This window comes from Meles meles, chromosome 3, assembly GCF_922984935.1.
Source record: "Meles meles chromosome 3, mMelMel3.1 paternal haplotype, whole genome shotgun sequence".
In the NCBI taxonomy this organism is placed as follows: Eukaryota; Metazoa; Chordata; class Mammalia; order Carnivora; family Mustelidae; genus Meles; species Meles meles.
In genome coordinates, this window is record NC_060068.1 from 110,646,508 (window position 1) to 110,665,147 (window position 18,640).

Genomic DNA, 18,640 nt, shown 5'->3' on the forward strand with positions numbered 1-18,640 from the left:
TATTTTTATCAGATTGAAATATTTTGTTACATATTTGCAACAACTCTGTCAGAAATAAACATTTTAAACTTCATTATACTGGAATAACCCAGGTTGTAACAGGTTGGTATCTATATCTCAGTTTATAGAAAAATTAATGTCTGCTAAGCTATGTTGAAAAAGAAAAATAAATTGCCTCATAAGCAGGAGCAAGAGGTTAATAGGGCTAACAGTGGGAGGCAGTGTAGAGAAATGAAATGAACCAAATCTTTGGCATCAGGTGTGGTTTCAAATCTTATATCTAACTTCAGCATTTGAGCAAGTTAACTTTAAGTCTTTGTTCCCCTCTGTAAAGAGGATAATAGTATTTACTTAAAAGAGTTATTTTGAGGATTACATAATGTGTAACAGCTTGCTTAATAGTGCCTGTCACAAGATAAGGATTTAGTCCAACCCACTTTAAAGATTAAAGTTGAAACGTTGTAGGTGTTCCCTTTTGGAATCTTATCCAGTGTACTTCTACTACTTAAAAGGATGGTAAGATGGACTGTGATTGCACTGGTAGAAACAATCTGTGTAGAAACTTTTAAGAAATAGAAATGTCTGGGGTGCCTAGGTGATTCAGTTTGTTAAGCATCTGCCTTTGGCTCAGGTCATGATCCCAGGGCCCTAGGATGGTGTCCCGCATCAGGCTCCTTGCTCAGTGGGGAGTCTGCTTTTCCCTCTCCCTCTGCCCCTCCCTCTGCTTTTGCTCTCTCAAATAAATAAATAAAATCTTAAAAACAACAAAAAAAAGACATTTACATTTACATAAACATTATACAAATGTATAAAAAAGTATTAGTCACAATTCATGATTAAAATAGAAATATAGTATCCCAGCTCAAGTAAATATGGAAGACAGTCTTCCCCTTAGGATCAGAACTCTTGGTCACTAGGTTATCAAAAGATTAGGACTTAAAAAAAAAAAAAAGATTAGGACTTTAAACAATTTACTTCTTAAACTTCAGTGTGGATAAAGAATTGGGTATTATTTTGGCATGAACTTATTTAAGTGGGTAACCTGAATTACAATGCCGTATGTCTTTAAAAGTTCATTTATTGGCTGAGTAAATATTTTTGGAATTGTTACTATGTCCCCAGTGCTCATGTAATTCCACGGGTGTGAGACAATTAAGCACCTGAAACATAAAGTTCAATATTACCACATACCCTACTAGAATGTTCAAAAGCTGGACATTGACAGTAACAAATGCTGACAAGGATGTGGATCAGCAAGAACTTTTCATTCACTGCTGGGACTGCAAAATGGTACAGACACTTTGGAAGACTGGGGATTTCTTACAAAACTAGACATACTCTTACCATACAGTCTAGCAGTTGTGCTCCTTGGTATTTACCCAGAGGAGTTTAGAGCTTAGATCCACATGTGAACCTGCACACTGATGTTTTATAGCAGCTTCATTTCTAATTGCCAAAACTTTGAAGCAATCAAGGTATCCTACAGTAGGTGAACAGAGAACTAAACTGGTTCGTCTAGACAATGGAGTATTATTATTCAGCACCAAAAAGAAATGAGCTATCAAGCCATGAAAAGGCATGGAGGAAGCTGAAATGCATATTACTAAGTAAAAGAAACCAATCTCAAAAGGCTACATACTGTCTGATTCTGGCAAGGCAAAAAGGCAGAAATATGGAGACTAAGAAGATGAGTGGTTGCCAGGCAGTGGGGGAAGGGTGGGATGAACAGGCAGAACATACAGGATTTTTAGGGCAGTGAAAATACTTTGTATGATATTATAATGATGGATGTATGTTCTTATATGTCTGTCAAAACACAGAGTATACAAACTAAGAGTGAGCCGAGCCCTAAAGTAACTCTGGGTGATTATGATATATCAGTATAAGTTCATCATTGGTTAAAAATGTACCATTTTGGTGAGTGATACTGGACATCTCTCTACTGTCCTATCAGTTTTGTTGTAAACCTAAAACTCCTCTGGAAAAAAAAACCTTTAAAAAAAATAATAAAGCTCAATTTTGAATTTCACAGTAAATGCCAATCTTTTATAAATTGGTCAATGTTCTTTTTCCTGTCACTTCCTCTATCATTATTGGTTGATACATCTAAATTATGTGCTTGGTTTTTTTGGTTATTGCTTTAGTTTTAGGCAATTCTGTGAATAGTTTAACCATATTCTCAGGGAAATTTGACAGTGACCTAAACTTTTTATTGAAAAGACTCACTATGATTTTTATTGTCATAAGTGCTTAATTTTTTATCAACCATGAAAATTCCTTTAATTTTCCTTTTGGTCCAGCTTCATAAATACATGATGTCAAGTATGTTATGAGTATTTCTCTAATAGAGAACATTGCTATTTATCCCTAACTTGTCAAGGGAATCAGCATTGTGGTATAGAGAAAAGTTTAGGTAACACATTCAATGACTGGGACAAAGTTTAGTTTTGAAATGATTTGAGGGGTGCCTGGGAGGCTCAGTCCATTGAGCATTTGCCTTCAGCTTAGGTCATGAGTCTGTGATCACGGTCAGATCCCTCTGCCTACTGCTCTCCCTGCTTGTGCTATCTCTAGCTCTCTCTCTCTATCATATGAATGAATAAAATCTTAAAAAAAAAAAAATGACCTGAACTTGCAAATCATGACAGATTTAGAATAGCTCTTCAAAACAAAAAATAGACTAGAAATTCAAGCCAATTTATAAAATCTTACAAGTTCAAAATATATTTTCCTTATGTAAATGTTATACTATACTTTTATTTGAAGTCTTTTGCTTGAATAATCTATGTCAGATAGAATTTTGACTAATTATAGCTCTTACTCTGCAGGATTATATAAGAAAACCGGTAAATTGGTATTTCTTGGATTGGATAATGCAGGAAAAACAACATTGCTACACATGCTAAAAGACGACAGACTTGGACAACATGTCCCAACGTTACATCCCAGTAAGTATATTCCCCTACAACATGTTAATTTATCAAGTGATACCAGTTCAGGCACTAACCAAAAATTTTTTTGTCTTTCGGTGTTTTTTGGTATATTATGATCAGGTGATATGACCTATTCTTAAAATAGTATAATAAATCATAGCTAACCCACTCCACTTCCAAGAAGTACATTTAGATCTTAAAATAATACACATAGCTTTTTTTCAGTTAGTACACCCTTCTTCAGCTAGAGGAAATAAAGTTAATGTCTCAGGGATTTTAACATGATTGAGGTCTTTCCAACCAGATATTGCTTAGGCTATAAATAGTCACCATTACCTTGTTTAGATAACCTAAATTTCTTTCAAGTTTTAAAACTGTACTTCTAATCGTTATTCAAAGGACAGAGTATAGTCTTACACTTTGCTAGTGACTCTCAATTCATTAACCAGTCAATTCTCTACTCTGAGAAACCTCAACAAAGTATGTTATAAAGACCATAGAATTATTCCAAAAAACAGGGCACATACAGATATATTTATAGAAAGTTTTAGAACAATTTGAAAAATAATTTACTGTGGTTTCTTTAAGAAAGACTGCCTGAATGACATTAACAATGACTCTGTAAATCACTTACTGTATACCATCCAGTAAATATATAAGGTTATATCATGATACTATTTGAGAAAGTAAAGTTGATGTTAAAGTGACAAAATTATTAGAATAGAAGCCTAACTTAAATACCTGTGACCTTCTGTCACTTGAAAAGACTATGAGTCAAGTAGACATAAGTTTTGTTTCATTTTTTAAATTTTTTTAAGATTTTATATATTTATTCTGACAGAGATCACAAGTAGGGAGAGAAGCAGGCAGAGAGAGAGAAAGGGAAGCAGGCTCCCTGCTGAGCAGAGAGCCCCATGCGGGGCTCGGATCCCAGGGCCCTGGGATCATGACCTGAGCAGAAGGCAGAGGCTTTAACCCACTGAGCCACCCAGGCACCCCTGTTTTTAAATTTTTTTAAAAGATTTTATTTATTTATTTGACAGACAGAGATCACAAGTAGGCAGAGAGGCAGGCAGAGAGAGAGGGGAAATAGGCTCCCTGCTCAGCAGAGAGCCCGTTGTGGGCTCGATCTGAGGACCCCATGATCATACCCTGAGCCACCCGGTGCCTCTAATTTTATTTTTTTAAACATCTAGTTCAAAAACAAGCTAATCACAATTAATTATGAAATAATGAGTGTAGATTTAAATAATGAGTATAAAATTGAGCACTAGACCAGAAAGTAGATAATAATATGATAGTTATTTAATTCAGTAAATATACAGAGAACAAAGAAGGAGAACAACAAAAACACTATTTTATCGATAAAACTCTTAGTTCGAAAAGGAAGATTTCATAAAATTGATACATCTTTTTTTTATATTAGAATAAGAGTGGAGCTTGGCAAATAAGATTCTGATACAAGAACAATACTATTAAAGAAAAAATGATGATTGTGAAATTGAGTATATAAATTGTATGCAAAAACAGTTGGAAGAGACTACAGAGTGGTGTGGTACTATATTCGGTGTAAGTCAGTTAAAAACATTTTTTTTAAGATTTTAAGTAATCTGTACACCCAACATGGGGCCTCAGTGTATAACCCTGAGAACAAGAGTAGTATGGTCTATGAAGTGAGCCGGCCAGGCACCCCCATTTTTATATTTTAATGTTGCTCTCCTTTATTTATCAAATATTTATTGAGCACATTGTTTAAAGCACACATTGTTTAAAGCACAAGGAGTAAAAGCCGTGGCACAAAACAGTTGCCATCTCAACCTTCCTGCCATTCTTGTTCATTTTATCTTAACATTTTTCATTAATCAAGAACATATGTGATAAAGGTAATACGTATCTACCTTATGATCTGACAGTTCCATTGCTAAGTACTTATCAAGAAGAAATGAAAATATGTATTTGCCGAAATCCTTGTACAAGAATGTTTATACCAGCTTTCTTTGTTATAGCCCCAAATTGGAAATAGCGCAGATACCAATCCCCACCAAAAGAATAAATGATGAAATTCTATTCAATAAGAAATAGGAATAACTGTTATATACAGTATGTATTATGATGCTTGGAAGAAGATGATCACAAAAGTTACATACTATATGGTATCATTTATATGAAATTCTAGAACAGGCGCAACAAACCTGTGGTGATAGAATTCAGATTACTCCTGGGAGTGGACAGTGAGTGGGAAAGGGCAAACTCCCTGGGATATTAAAAGTTTTCTGTGTCTTACTCAAACTGGGACATTTTATAAAGTAGGGAGTATATTAGTATATTAGGGATGGTAACGTAAAGGTAATTTCCCAAGTAAATATAATCCAAGCATTATATTTACCTTATGGAAAGGAAAACACTTTGAACACGAATTGTATTGGTTTATCCAGTTGGGAGGCTACGTAAAGAATTTTTAATAAGAAACTACTCTGGGGCCTCAGCAATATAATGGGTAGTTAAAATTATACTGAACCTTTCATTATAATTGTAGGGGACTTCTGCTTTTGCTCTGGGGCAGTAAGAGCATCTGGAATTATCCCACTGTAAGCAGCTAGAAAACTGGACAAACATATATACTACAACTGTTTTCAGAACTGGACAATATCTAACACAGGACTATGATTCCTGAGAGAAGGAAAACAAACCTTTCTTTATTCAATCAAGTTTTATCACTGAGATAATCTTCAGACCATGGTGCAGGGAGAAGAAATCCAAACATAACCCAGTAGCCTTGCTGAGTTGAGACAGAGACAGAGGTGATGAGAATTTGCTTGGCATAACACCAGAGAGGAAGGAGCTCCACAGACAAGAGAACTGCAGAAAGGTTCATGGCTAAATACCAATCCATGTGCATAGGGTAAAACTCCCCTTGGCCAAGCAAAGAACAATTTCTGGAGAAACAATAATTGTATCAGAGCTGTTAACCAAATAATTCTCAGAGCTCACATGCGCCCAGGAATCATTCATATTCCCACCAGCCGCAAAGGAGAGACCTGGCATTCACTAGAGACTCCAGAAGGGCCATACCTTAGTAATGGGGCAGAAGTACCGGTAAAGTAAAGACAACTGTAACCTAACAAAACTTAAAAACTGATCTGCAAGCAGTGTAACTGTCTGCCAGCACAAAGTCCACCTCACTTCAAAGGAATACAGTGAAATCCAGCATTGAGTAAAAAATGACTAGACATGCAAAGAAGCAGTAAAGTGTGACCAAAACCAGGAGAAAAATCAATCGGTAGTGATAGACCCAGAAGTGACTAAGATCATGGAATTAGCAGATGAGGATGCCAAAAGAGCTGTGATGAATGTGCTCACGGACTGAAGGAAAGCATGAAAAGAATGAGGAAGGAAATGGAAGATACAAGATAGAACCAAGTGGAAACGTCTACAAATGAAAAAATACAGTAACTGAAGTGAAATTTTCACGCCACAGGATTAACAACAAAATAATGCCAGTACTGCAGAAGCAAGGACCAGTGAACTTAAGTCAACATAATAGAAACTATATAAAATGAAGCACAAAGAAAAGTGAAATGAACAGATACTCAGTGACTTGCAGGAAAATACGAAGCAGTCTAGGGTATCTGGGTGGCTCAGTGCGTTAATGCCTCTGCCTTTGGCTCAGGTTGTGATCCCAGGGTCTTGGGATCGGGCCCCGCTTCAGGCTCTCTGCTCAGCTGGGGGCCTGCTTCCCTCTCTCTCTCTCTCTGCCTGCCTCTCTGCCTACTTGTGATCTCTGTCCATCAAGTAAATGAATAAAATCTTAAAACAAAAACAAAAACAAAGCAGTCTAGCCAACCTATACTTGAAGTCCTAGAAGAGGAAGGGAGGGAGGGAACAGAAAAAAACTTGAAGACACAGCAAAAATTTTTATTGCAACCGTGTTTATCATTAAAGACTGTCGTCACTTGGTAATATGACAGCCATGAGAGAAAATTTCCCTGGTATCATCTAAGATGAATTATAGAAAAAATTAGTAGGTTGGAGCAGTTACTTGAATTCACAGCAAATAATTATCTAAATAGTTAATATTTTTAGCAGGAGAAAAAGAGAAGGAAACAAAATGTTGGATTTGTGGAGGTTAGTGAATACTAGAATATTATCATGACTTGTGTTATGTTGTCAGTATAAATTGAAGTATATCTAATTACAACAAATTCTTGTATTAGTGCCTAAATGTTTGATTTGAACTTATTTGCAATTAATCAACATTAAGTAGCAATATATACCATGAATGGATATCTGATTTTCTTGTTGTAAGAATATATGATTTTCTTGTCATATTGTTATTTAGCTTCAGAAGAACTAACCATTGCTGGCATGACCTTTACAACTTTTGATTTGGGTGGACATGTGCAAGGTAAGATTCTATTACTCTTATAGTTGCTTTATTTTAGTTTAATAAAATGTGGTCATTAGTTTCCAGTTCATGAAATCTTGTTCTGTTCAAGGAAGGCAGAGTACACTTAAAATTTAAGAATTGTTACCACCAGATAAGCTTTAAACCAAAGTGATTTTCATGATACTCCTGGTCAGTTTAAGTCTTAATTGCTTTTGGTATAAAGCACGTAACCTAAATTTATCCTCTGTCCTCTGTTCCAATCCACATTTCACCGATTGTCATAATCACGTTATGATGTTACTGCTCTGTATTAAAAACTTTTAATGGCTGACCTACTAAATAGAAGCCAAACTCATTGACCTGGCATTTGGGATCTCTATAATCTGATCCCAGTTTATTTTTTTAGTCTTTATTTTCCCCTGTTCCCTTTTCCATTCTTTGTTCTCCAACCAAACAAAACCCTCTTGGTGTTCTTCCTCTCTGTGCTTTTGCTCATGCCATCCCCATTTGCACACAAGTAACCCACCTTTCAGGGCCCAGTGTAAGTATGGCTACCTCCGACTCTAACCTGGGAATGCTCTTAATTATATTTCCATGGTGCTTAGTGCATTTGTGTAAATGTCTACAAGTTTGGAAAAGACTGTTATCTCCTCTACTAAACTTTCAGGAACTAAAGTTTATTTCTTATGTCCCCCAAAAGACATGACAGTACCCAGCACATGGTAATTCATAAATAGTGAATATTTCAAAGTTGGTGGGCATTCTAAAGCTCCTGTGACAAATAGTTGAAAAGATTTTGGTGGTTGTGGCTAGTGAATGCACATTTGAGACATTATAATTATTTGGAATATATATGAAATACTCCTGAATACAATGGTTAGAGAGAATTGGAACCTAATGGAGTCTGAGACTTAATTTCTGTGTTGTTTTTAAGATATAAAACTGAAGTCAATAAAAAGTTGCTTACCTCTAAGGAACCCCTAAAACTTCTCTAAAAATAATGTCATAGAAAAATTACCCTAAAGGTTTTGTTGACTTCAGTTAATATCTGTTATAACAGTTTGCTTTTATTATTTTAACTTAACAAATCTGTACCCACTAATTCCCTTCTTTCACTGACTCTGAATTTATCAGTGGCAAAATAACTGCTAAACTTGAAATGTCAGAAAATGAATATTGCATATAAATAAATTTTAAAAATAGTACAGTCATCCAGTGAACTTAATGTGCATCATTGTCCATTGGTAGCAAATAATAATTCCAGTTCTAACTTGGGAGAACTGGAGCAGAGTAAAATATTTGACTTGCTCACATCAAGGAAAGCCTGCCTTGGTCCTCTGGAAAAATTTGGCAACTCTGGGTTAAAGATGAACTTGAATATATAATGAAGTGGTAGCAGCTAAGGGATAATTAAACTTAGTTTCTTGTTGGACTCTTCCATCAAACCAACTGCTAGGTTTGACCGGCAAATAAAATCTAACTCCTGATTGTTTTTGTTAGCTCGAAGAGTGTGGAAAAACTACCTTCCTGCTATCAATGGCATTGTATTTCTGGTGGATTGTGCAGACCATGAAAGGCTGTTAGAATCAAAAGAAGAACTTGATGTAAGTTAACTAAAACTAAACATAGCTGAATCACTCTGGTAAGCTTGAAGAAATAGGTTGGAGATCTAAGTATCAGAGTGCAGCTTTTCTGTAGTCTCTGATACAACTCCTGGCAATTTATGGAGGTCAGTGGTTAACTCTGCTTAGAACACAGAGACAGTAGCTTGGAGTAATTGTAGCTATTGAGGACATACTAGCACAGACTTTCTTCCTGAAGACCTAAGCTCACTCTGTGCAGCGTACCTTTGTAGTATATTTCATGTCTGTGGCATACCTGGAGTACCTTAGTCTTGAGTCCCTGGTCATCCTAGATGCCATTTTCTTCAGTAGTTGGCCGGAACCTGGAAATGGTATAACATGCTATCTTAGACACCACTTCTATGAGTGAGTGGAGGCATGTGTAGGCACTTCTCTTCCCCCTCTCCCAGGTCAGATGCTTCATAAAGTAGCTCAGGATCAGCCAGGAAGGCCAGGGCTTGATCTGGGACCATAGAGGAAGCAGTGATTTGACCTTACTGTGCCTCTGCCCAGAGCAGGCAAATAATTGTTCATGTGGCAAAGTCCAGGTAGGTTCTGTGGTCATGGAACAGGGTCAGGGATTTCCTGACTACCTACTTTGTGCCAGGCACGTGTATATTATATCATTTAATTCCCAAATCAACTCCATAAGGTAGGTGCTACTATTCCAAATTCTCTGAGCTTCATTAAAGCTTATTTGTCCAAGATCTCACAATTCATAAGCAGTAGAACTAGAATTGAAACCAGGTCTGCTCACCTTCAAGGTATTTGTTTTAGAGTCCCTTAGTGATTCACAGAGCGAGCAGCAGAGTTGAGCATTTACACAAGGAGCTTACAGTTTCTTTGAGCTCACATTTTTGTGTGTTTTTAAGGTTTTTTTTTTTTTTTAAAGATTTTATTTATTTGACAGATAGAGATCACAAGTAGGGAGAGAGGCAGGCAGAGAGAGAGAGAGGAGGAAGCAGGCTCCCTGCCAAGCAGAGAGCCCGATGTGGGGCTCGATCCCAGGACTCTAGGATCATGACCTGAGCGAAAGGCAGAGGCTTTAACCCACTGAGCCACCCAGGCGCCCCAAGGTTTTTTTTTGTTTTTAACTCCGCTTTCCACCCAGCTTGGAGCTAAAACTCACAAGGCTCAGGTTAAGAATTGCAGGTTCTACTGACTGAGCCAGCCAAGCAAGCACTCCTGATCTTACTTTCAAATGTACAAAAAGTTTGTCAATGAAATTTGGCAGAACTGACATGCTATGGTAGATAATGAATCCTTGATACTCATTGGTATCTTGTATTAGGAGCTCTTCAGATAGTTTCATATCAACATCTTGTCTTTCATTTTGTTTTGTTTCAGTCACTAATGACAGATGAAACCATTGCTAATGTGCCTATACTAATTCTTGGGAATAAGATTGACAGACCTGAAGCCATCAGTGAAGAAAGGTTACGAGAGATGTTTGGTTTATATGGTCAGACAACAGGAAAGGTAAATAAAAGTTGTGTTTTTTTTGACTAGTGTGAATATTTCATTTGACAGTGTAAAGGTCTTTCAGTTTAATGTCTTATTTTTATCTTCTGAAATAGTTTAATTCCAATATTAGCACTAACAGTAATCATGGTGATTAGTCCAACTGGCGGTCTGCCCTTTTTTTTTTTTTTTTGAGGTATAACTGAGATGTAATGTTAGTTTCAAGTATACAACAAAATGTCTTTTTAAATTACTATTGTCCAACTACATATGCCCATTTTTTTTTTTTTTTTTTTTTTTTTCCATAAAAACTCATTTGCACATTCGGGTCTTTAAAATGTCTTTATGTGTTTTCTTTCTATCACTGAATGAAACCTTTTCTTGGGGATAACAAGAATGTCAAAACTCATGCTTGTGGGAAACCAAATGAAAACTTTCAAAGTTCTATTTGTCATAGATTTTCAGAATTAGCCCCCAAATAATATACTTTAATGTTTAAGCAGTCCAATAGTAGATTTAGACTCTGAGTTCAATAAATAAAATAAAAATAAAATGTAAATTGAACATAGGAGTGTTGGGGGATTTTTTGAACATAATACTTTTTTTTAAAGATTTTATTTATAGGAGAGAAGGAGAGTGAGCATGAAGGGGTGGGGGAGGGAGAGGGAGAAGCAGACTCCCTGCTGAGCAGGGACCCCCCCCCCCCAATACTGGGCTGGATCCCAGGACCCTGAGATCATGACCTGAGCGGAAGGCAGATGCTTAACCAACTGAGCCACCTAGGCGCCCCTGAACATAATACTTTATAATAAGCTTCAAAATGCGTTATTTTTGCAGTCAGTTTTTGCTAGTATTTGTATGAGGGCGAGACCTTGGTATAGAAAAATCTCAGAATATACAAACAAAATTTCCTTGGTTTATATGTATTTCTTTCAGAGTAGAGAAATACTGCACTGTTTTGAAGGAGACTCTGGTGTTAGGGTAGACTTTAGTCTGTTTTCAGTGTCTTCTTTTTAGTAAATCAACTCCCATTTTTAGGAAATGCCTTGTTTAGTCATAAACCTACTCAGAAAGGTTTGTCTTTAATATTAGTGAAGCCGGCTTGGGTAACTTAAATTTTTCCAAGTCAAAGATTGTTTTCATTTTTATGTGCCTCACAAACTCCCCTTTCCCACTGAGTGAGAGGAGGAGGTTTCTTGTGTATCTAAGGCACTTGTCTGCCCAACACCCGAGGCTTAAGCACAGTCGCCTTTTGTTCTGAGATGTAGAAGCTGCAATTCAGCTGTAAAGTGGAGCTTTTATTTCATAAAGAGGTCATCCATCATAATGTCTGTCTTCCCTTCTAGGGCAATGTATCTCTGAAAGAACTGAATGCCCGACCCTTAGAAGTTTTCATGTGCAGCGTGCTCAAAAGGCAAGGTTACGGAGAAGGTTTCCGTTGGATGGCACAGTACATTGATTAACAACCACTTGCATCAGTTCCAGGTCTCACCATTCAGGCCTACTCAGAGATTTGATCCACTCAACATGCATAACTTGAATTCAATAGACTTTTGTTGGTTAGAAAACAGATTTTTTTAGATTATTAATATTATATCAACTTAATTTGAGTGCAAATTGAAAACTGATTCAAGTTTGAATATCACAATGTTAGCTTTCTAATTCCATAAAAATAGTTTATACAGTTTATAATCTGACATTATCCCCAGTGCCATTTATAAAGAACAACTTTCCAGCAGTACATTTGAAGCACTTTTTAACAACGTGAAGCTACGAATACAAACCATGTTTAAAGCTCATCATGTTAAATTTTATGTACTATTTTGGAACTAGTTTTTAAATTTTAGATTATATGTCCATCTATCCTAAGTGTACAGTTAATAATTAGGTTATTGATGATTGCATGATGCCTTACAGTTTTCAATAATATTTTTTCTTATGCAAACGTCATGCAATAAAACACACCCTGATGTTTGGCATCTTTGTTGGGCAGGTGTTTCATTTTAATGTGTTTTATCTAGCTAGTATGTTCCGATGTTTTGAGTATTTAATAACCTACATATGAGGGGGTTGTGGGGCAAGGAGACCATTTCAGAATTTTTAGGATAATGTGTAAGTCTCTAGAAGCTTTTGCATTTACCAGAAGACACACTGTGTTGGGTTCCACCTTACACATTTCTCTCTGCATCACGTGTATTTGTCACAGTAATGCTACCATGATTAATGCTGATGGGATCCACCTCCTAGTTTCTGTGGAATTGGTCTTTTGAAGAAAAGCACGTCTTCTGGTACAATACAGGGTTAATTTGGGGTTTGATAGGCCTATAACTCCATTCCAGTTGTCTGATTCTGAAGTGTTCCAACTTACCGGTGCCCAGTTTGGTCATTTGTGCCTTTTCACCAAAAGTAGTGACGGGCACCAGTGTCCCCACATTTAGAGGTACTCCCCACTCCCTTTTACATAATGATGCAATAAGTAGCACAACACCTTGTGCGTAGTTTCACTGTAGAGGCCTGTATGTGTGAGGAGAAAGGAAGCCTGTTCTGCCGTCTAAGCTGCGTGGGGATTCTGGTCCTGTCCTATGGCTCTTTTGCATTGTTTGGCGTATTTTATTTCTCAGCAGAAATAAATGAATGCTTGTGTTCGATTTTCTTTTTTCTTAATTGCTGTCAGCTCTTACTTTATATTTATAGCACAAAGTCTTCTGTTTTTACAAGTAATGCCTGCCATGTGATAGCATCTGCAAGCCTCACTGATGGATTAATGTTTTAAGTAGCTTTTAAAGCACTTTAATTTTCTAAGAAATTGAGTAATTCTTTTCCATAAGGTTCTGAGATTCCCATAATTACTAAAATAAGCTGAAAGATAAGTGCCAAATATGTATTTTTAAAGACTCACACTTAAGAGAGTTAGTTCTCTCTTGGTTATAAACCAGGATTTTATAGTACATTTAACTAGTTCCATTGAGAATAGATTGCTCCATTCCATCAAGAATAATTTTAATATCAGAATTAGTGTTTTCTTTAGCTTTTTTCCAAATCAGTTACTCTAGTTCTATCATTAATAATGGAACATCTGAGACAGATTAAGGATTAAGGGATATGACTGGAAGGAATCACCAGTTAGCTAAATCAACAAGGTCATTTCAACATGACCTCTGGTTTTAGTAATATGGCCCTTCTGTTTCACTTTAACCTTTCTTTCAAATGGAAATAAGAGCTTCTTCCCTACTTAGAATCATCACTAGCATCATGGGAAAAGGAGGAGAAGACATATCAACCTGTTGGTTTATTTTGCCACGTGTAATTCAAGTACTCACTTTTTAGGGGCACCTGACTGGCTCATTTTGTGGAGCATGTGACTCGACCTTGGGGTTATGAGTTCAAGCCCCACACTGGATGTAAAGATTACTTAAACGAATGAAAAATAAATCAAGTACTTCTAATATCCTGACTAAACAGAACTAGGCCTTATTAAAAGTAACTGTCTCTTGTTGGTATCTATCTTGAGCACCTACAAGGACATTGCATTTTCTTCAAGTATTTCCTTATATTGTGATCTTGTGAAATCAATTACTTGTGTCATAAATTGGTATAAAGGAAAAAACCCTCCTAATTTCTCTGAAGTGGAGAAATGCTTTCTGGTACAAAATATATCACCAGAATTCTCATTCTAGTTCTGACACTGGGATCATAGAATTAAAGTCAGTTGTGGACCATAACTAAACTGTGGCTATTTTCCCAATGATGAGAGAATTGGCCTGAATGTTCGGAAATGAAGCTGCACATAGCAGCAATTGGCTTTCATCCCAGGTCCGGGGAGATGGGCCCTAGTCATTGGGCTTACCATCTCACTCTTCCAGCTCCTCTGAACACATCCATTGAGTCACTGCTCCCCTTCAAGAGAAGCATATTAAGAGAATTGCAAGAAAAAGTAAAAGCACATGGGGAAAACATGTACTCTGTACGTGCTTGTGCAAGTACGTGCACCTGTTCAGTATTTGGGGGGTAAATTGTAGCATTGGGGACATAGATTAAATTTGTACCTTTTACCATAAGGTGTGAAAATGTATACAAGATTGGATTCCACATAAATCAGGCACTGCTCAAAAGATACATTAAAATCTTTAGTCTACAGCTCTAAAAAACAAGATCTCAGCCTACATTTCTCATTTTAGTGAAACCCTTAACCCCACACCTTTCAAGGACTGCTGTTAATTATATTTTCGGGTAACTTTTTAAACTGATTCCAGTTTGTCTTTAGCTCAGTGAATTTTTAGAATAGAGAGAGCACAGCATTTTTTTAAATTGGGGCAAGACATTTTCTGAAATATATGAAAAAAATTCTTCACCATTGGCTTGGTTGACCCAGTATCTTTGAATGCCAAAGACGTATGAATCCAGATACTGCCTGCATAGATGTCAGTTTTAGTTTTGTGTGCTTATATGTATATACACATTTACTGTGGTTTACAGTGTTGTTTCTTTTCCTTAGTTTTGAACCAGCTCACACTTCTTCCTAGTACTTTCCAGCACATAAACTTGCAAAATCATTAAAATAAGGTAATAGCTGTGATAATACTGCTTCTTGCCTTCTGCAAAATGATTTGATCAGTCACATTCAAAATACATCATTTTCATAAGTTCCATCATTAAAAGCAGTGTAGTTCTAGCTGACACTGATTTGAGAGTTGGAGGAGAAAGGTTTACATGTTGTGAAACTGTATTGGTTGTGACTCAGTGTGGCATTTCAGTCTTGATAGTTATGTGATTCAGGTTTGCAAGGATTTATTGCCAAATTTTTACCAGACTACAATGAGAATAGCTAATATGAAGGGAATGCTCTCAAAATATCTTGTGTTCATTTTACTTAGAATATATTGTTTGGATCAATTTAAACCTATGTAAAAATTGGTGAAGGTTCCAAAAATCTCCAAGAAAGCATGAAAAAAATAGAGATGAGCAAATAAAAATTCCTTAATGCAAAATTAATGGTGAATTAAAGGTTTTCTGTAAACCTTTACTATTTTTTGCTATAAATCTAAGCGTTCAGAAAAAAGTGTATCTTCAGTGAAGGTCTAAATTCTCAAAGCTATATGGTATGCTTCTGATGGCTTCCATCACTGGTCTTTTGAAATGCAAATTAGTGCTTTTTTAACATCCCCTCCCCACAAAAAGGAAGGAAAGAACAGGTCTTGGATTATGGGACTGTGTCTCTGTGCAAAGTGATTGGGATTTTGTTAAAACCATGTGTCTACTCTTAGTCCCTAGAACCATCCCTCCCTCACACTCCCACACCACACCTGGATAAAAAGTATGAAGGGGGGCACCCTGGTGACTCAGTGGATTAAGCGACTGCCTTCAGCTCAGGTTATGATCCTGGAGTCCCAGGATGGAGTCCCACATAGGGCTCCTTGCTCAGCAGGGAGTCTGCTTCTCCTGCTGACCTGTCTCCTCTCATGCTCTCTCTCTCTCTCTCATTTTCTCTAATAAATAACTAAGAAAAATATTTTTTAAAAAAAGTATGAAGGGAATCTACAGAGTCACTGAAGAGTCATATTGAAGATGTAGCTCTGAACCAACAAGTTTTTGTTCTCATAATTTAGAACATTAAGTAATTAATGCATTTAATACCACTGATTGATTGTTCAGGGATTTGACTACAGTTTTAAAAAGAATCAAAAATAATCAGACTAGGGGCGCCTGGGTGGCTCAGTGGGTTAAAGCCTCTGCCTTCAGCTCAGGTCATGATCCCAGGGTCCTGGGATCAAGCCCCGCATCGGGCTCTCTGCTCCGCAGGGAGCCTGCTTCCTCCTCTCTCTCTGCCTGCCTCTCTGCCTAGTTGTGATTTCTCTCTGTCAAATAAATATTAAAAAAAAAATAATAATCACACTAAGCAAATTTATCCAGAGTAGACCTTATGGGGCGCCTGGGTGGCTCAGTCAAGCGTCTGCCTTCTGCTCAGTTCATGATCCCAGGGTCCTGGGATAGAGCCCCATATTGGGCTCCCTGCTCAGTGGGAAGCCTGTTTCTCCCTCTCCCTCTCCCACTCCCACTCCCCCTGCCTGTGTTCCCTTTCTTGCTGTGTCTCTCTGTCAAATAAATAAAATCTTTTAAAAAATAAAAAAGTAAACTTTGTATCAGGAGCATCCTTGCCCCAAAAAGATTTTAGGGCAGAAATGGAAAAGCCTTTTGAGTGATTTCACGCCAAGTTATTTTTGGAAAAGCTTCACTGGAGTGGATGAATTCTTCTTTAAATAAGGGAGGGAGAATTTGAATTAATTTCAATTTTAAATATTTTGGGGTAAAGAGGGTGATAGTTCTACAGCTTTTGACATAAAAGTGGTCTTTGGAATTGTTTTCATTATCAAGTGTAAAGATTCACATCAGAATGGCCAACTTCACATGGGTTTCTCTGTTCCCTGGTGCCACTCCTAACCTGAACTCATCATCATACAGTTGCCATACTGAGGTGAGAGCACTCAGGGTGAATGTAGTCACATTACTTTGAAAGTGATCAAAGTGTTTTCTGTAGTGAGGACTTCAGTATTTGACTGAATATAGAGTATGTTGAATGGTAAGTCAGTGTAAGTTCTTCTTATTACTAACCTTGTTTGCACTTTTGTATACCACTGCTTGCACTAGCATCTCAGTGTGGATTTTAACAATGGTTTCACAGTGTATACAGATTGTTAAGCATAATTTATATAAAGATGTTTCTGTTTACCTTTATGTATTTTATAAAGAACAGCTACGATTGATGGCTAAATGTTCGTAAATTGAATTGTGTTTGTATGTTATTTTGATTATGTTCTATTATCATTCACCCCCTATGAATTTGAGTGTCAGGAATAGAAAAATAAAACGCTAACATGGTCTTTGAAAAACTCTAGTGTCAAGTTCTGTTTTTATCATGCAACTGTAATTTTCATTTTGCTCACTGGAAATTTCTTGGACTTTGAAATTATGAATAGAACTTTCCCTTTGTACAAAGATTCTGAAGAAACTTTGCTTAAGTACCAAGGCCTAACTTGCCTGAAAACAACCTAAGGGCAAACTGAAGTCGAACTGACACAATGTTCACTCTGCTGAAATGTAAAAAATAAAGCAACCAGTGGTTTTATCTACATCAAAGTTCTCTAGCGTTAGTATGCATCAGAATCTCCTAGGAAGATTTTATTTTATATATTTATTTTTTAATGTAAACTCTTTGCCCAATGTGGGGGTCTAACTCACAACTCCTGAGATCAAGAGTCCCATACTCTACTGACTGAGCCAGCCAGGCACCCCTTCTGGGAAGATCTTTTTAAAAAGCACAAAAGAAAAAAATCCAACCAAAGGTTGTGATTCAGTAGATCTGGAGTCGGGGTAGAGGACAGGAATCTGAATCATTCGCAAGCTTCTCAGGTTTTTCTGATACCAGAGTACATGAATTTTTCATTTAGCAGAAACAGAGATGTAACAATACTAAATACTAATAACACTAAATGATTACTGGTTCATCAGTGAAGAAAAACATTAATCATTTTGGTAAGGATTATTGAGTTACTTTTGAGACTTAAACACTTCCTACCTTTTTTTTTTTTTTTTAACACTTCCTACCTTTAACCTTCCCCACAACAATGTACAGAAGGACAACCACCTTTGGGCTAGCTCTTTTAACATAAGCAATCATGATTCTATTACAGTTGTGTCCATCAAACAGATCTACCTCTGGACTCAAATTATTTGTTGAGTTGAAACCAACAGGAAGATAGAGTGCAATGAAAGGACAAATAATGCGAAATAATGTCCAGATTATTTAACTCATTTTCTTGAATTTAGCTATATCTTTTTTTTTTTAAAGATTTTAAGATTTTATTTATTTGAGAGGGAGAGAGAATGAGAGAGAGAGAAAGCGTGAGAGGGAAGAGGTCAGAGGGAGAAGCAGACTCCCCGCCAAGCAGGGAGCCTGATGTGGGACTCAGTCCCAGAACTACAGGACCATGACTAGGGCGGAAGTCAGTCCCTTAACCAAATGAGCCACCCAGGCTGTATCATTTTCAAAGGTACAAGTAATGCAAGGGTCAGAGACCTCTGCAGAATGTGAAAGACACCTTGCTAGGAATAGAGAACTTCCTAAAAAACAACGTAAATGTAAATGAAGCCCTTTGGGTGGTGGCCACTCTCCTTATTGAAAGGTAAGACACTGGGGCACCTGGGTGGCTCAGTGGGTTAAATAAAGCCTCTGCCTTCAG

At 36.9% G+C, this 18,640-nt stretch overlaps 1 protein-coding gene across 2 annotated transcripts in view; it reads left to right on the forward strand.

The window, feature by feature from the left end:
• Nucleotides 1-17,290, forward strand: part of SAR1B (secretion associated Ras related GTPase 1B) — a 32,300-nt gene extending 15,010 nt beyond the window's left edge. For both annotated transcript variants that reach the window (XM_045999537.1, XM_045999538.1), the window contains exons 3-7: nt 2,829-2,948; nt 7,273-7,338; nt 8,821-8,924; nt 10,290-10,421; nt 11,750-17,290. In XM_045999537.1, the coding sequence (XP_045855493.1) occupies nt 2,829-2,948; nt 7,273-7,338; nt 8,821-8,924; nt 10,290-10,421; nt 11,750-11,866 (539 nt within the window). In that variant the 3' untranslated portion in view covers nt 11,867-17,290. The remainder of the gene's footprint in view (nt 1-2,828; nt 2,949-7,272; nt 7,339-8,820; nt 8,925-10,289; nt 10,422-11,749) is intronic.
• Nucleotides 17,291-18,640: the final 1,350 nt, after the last annotated feature.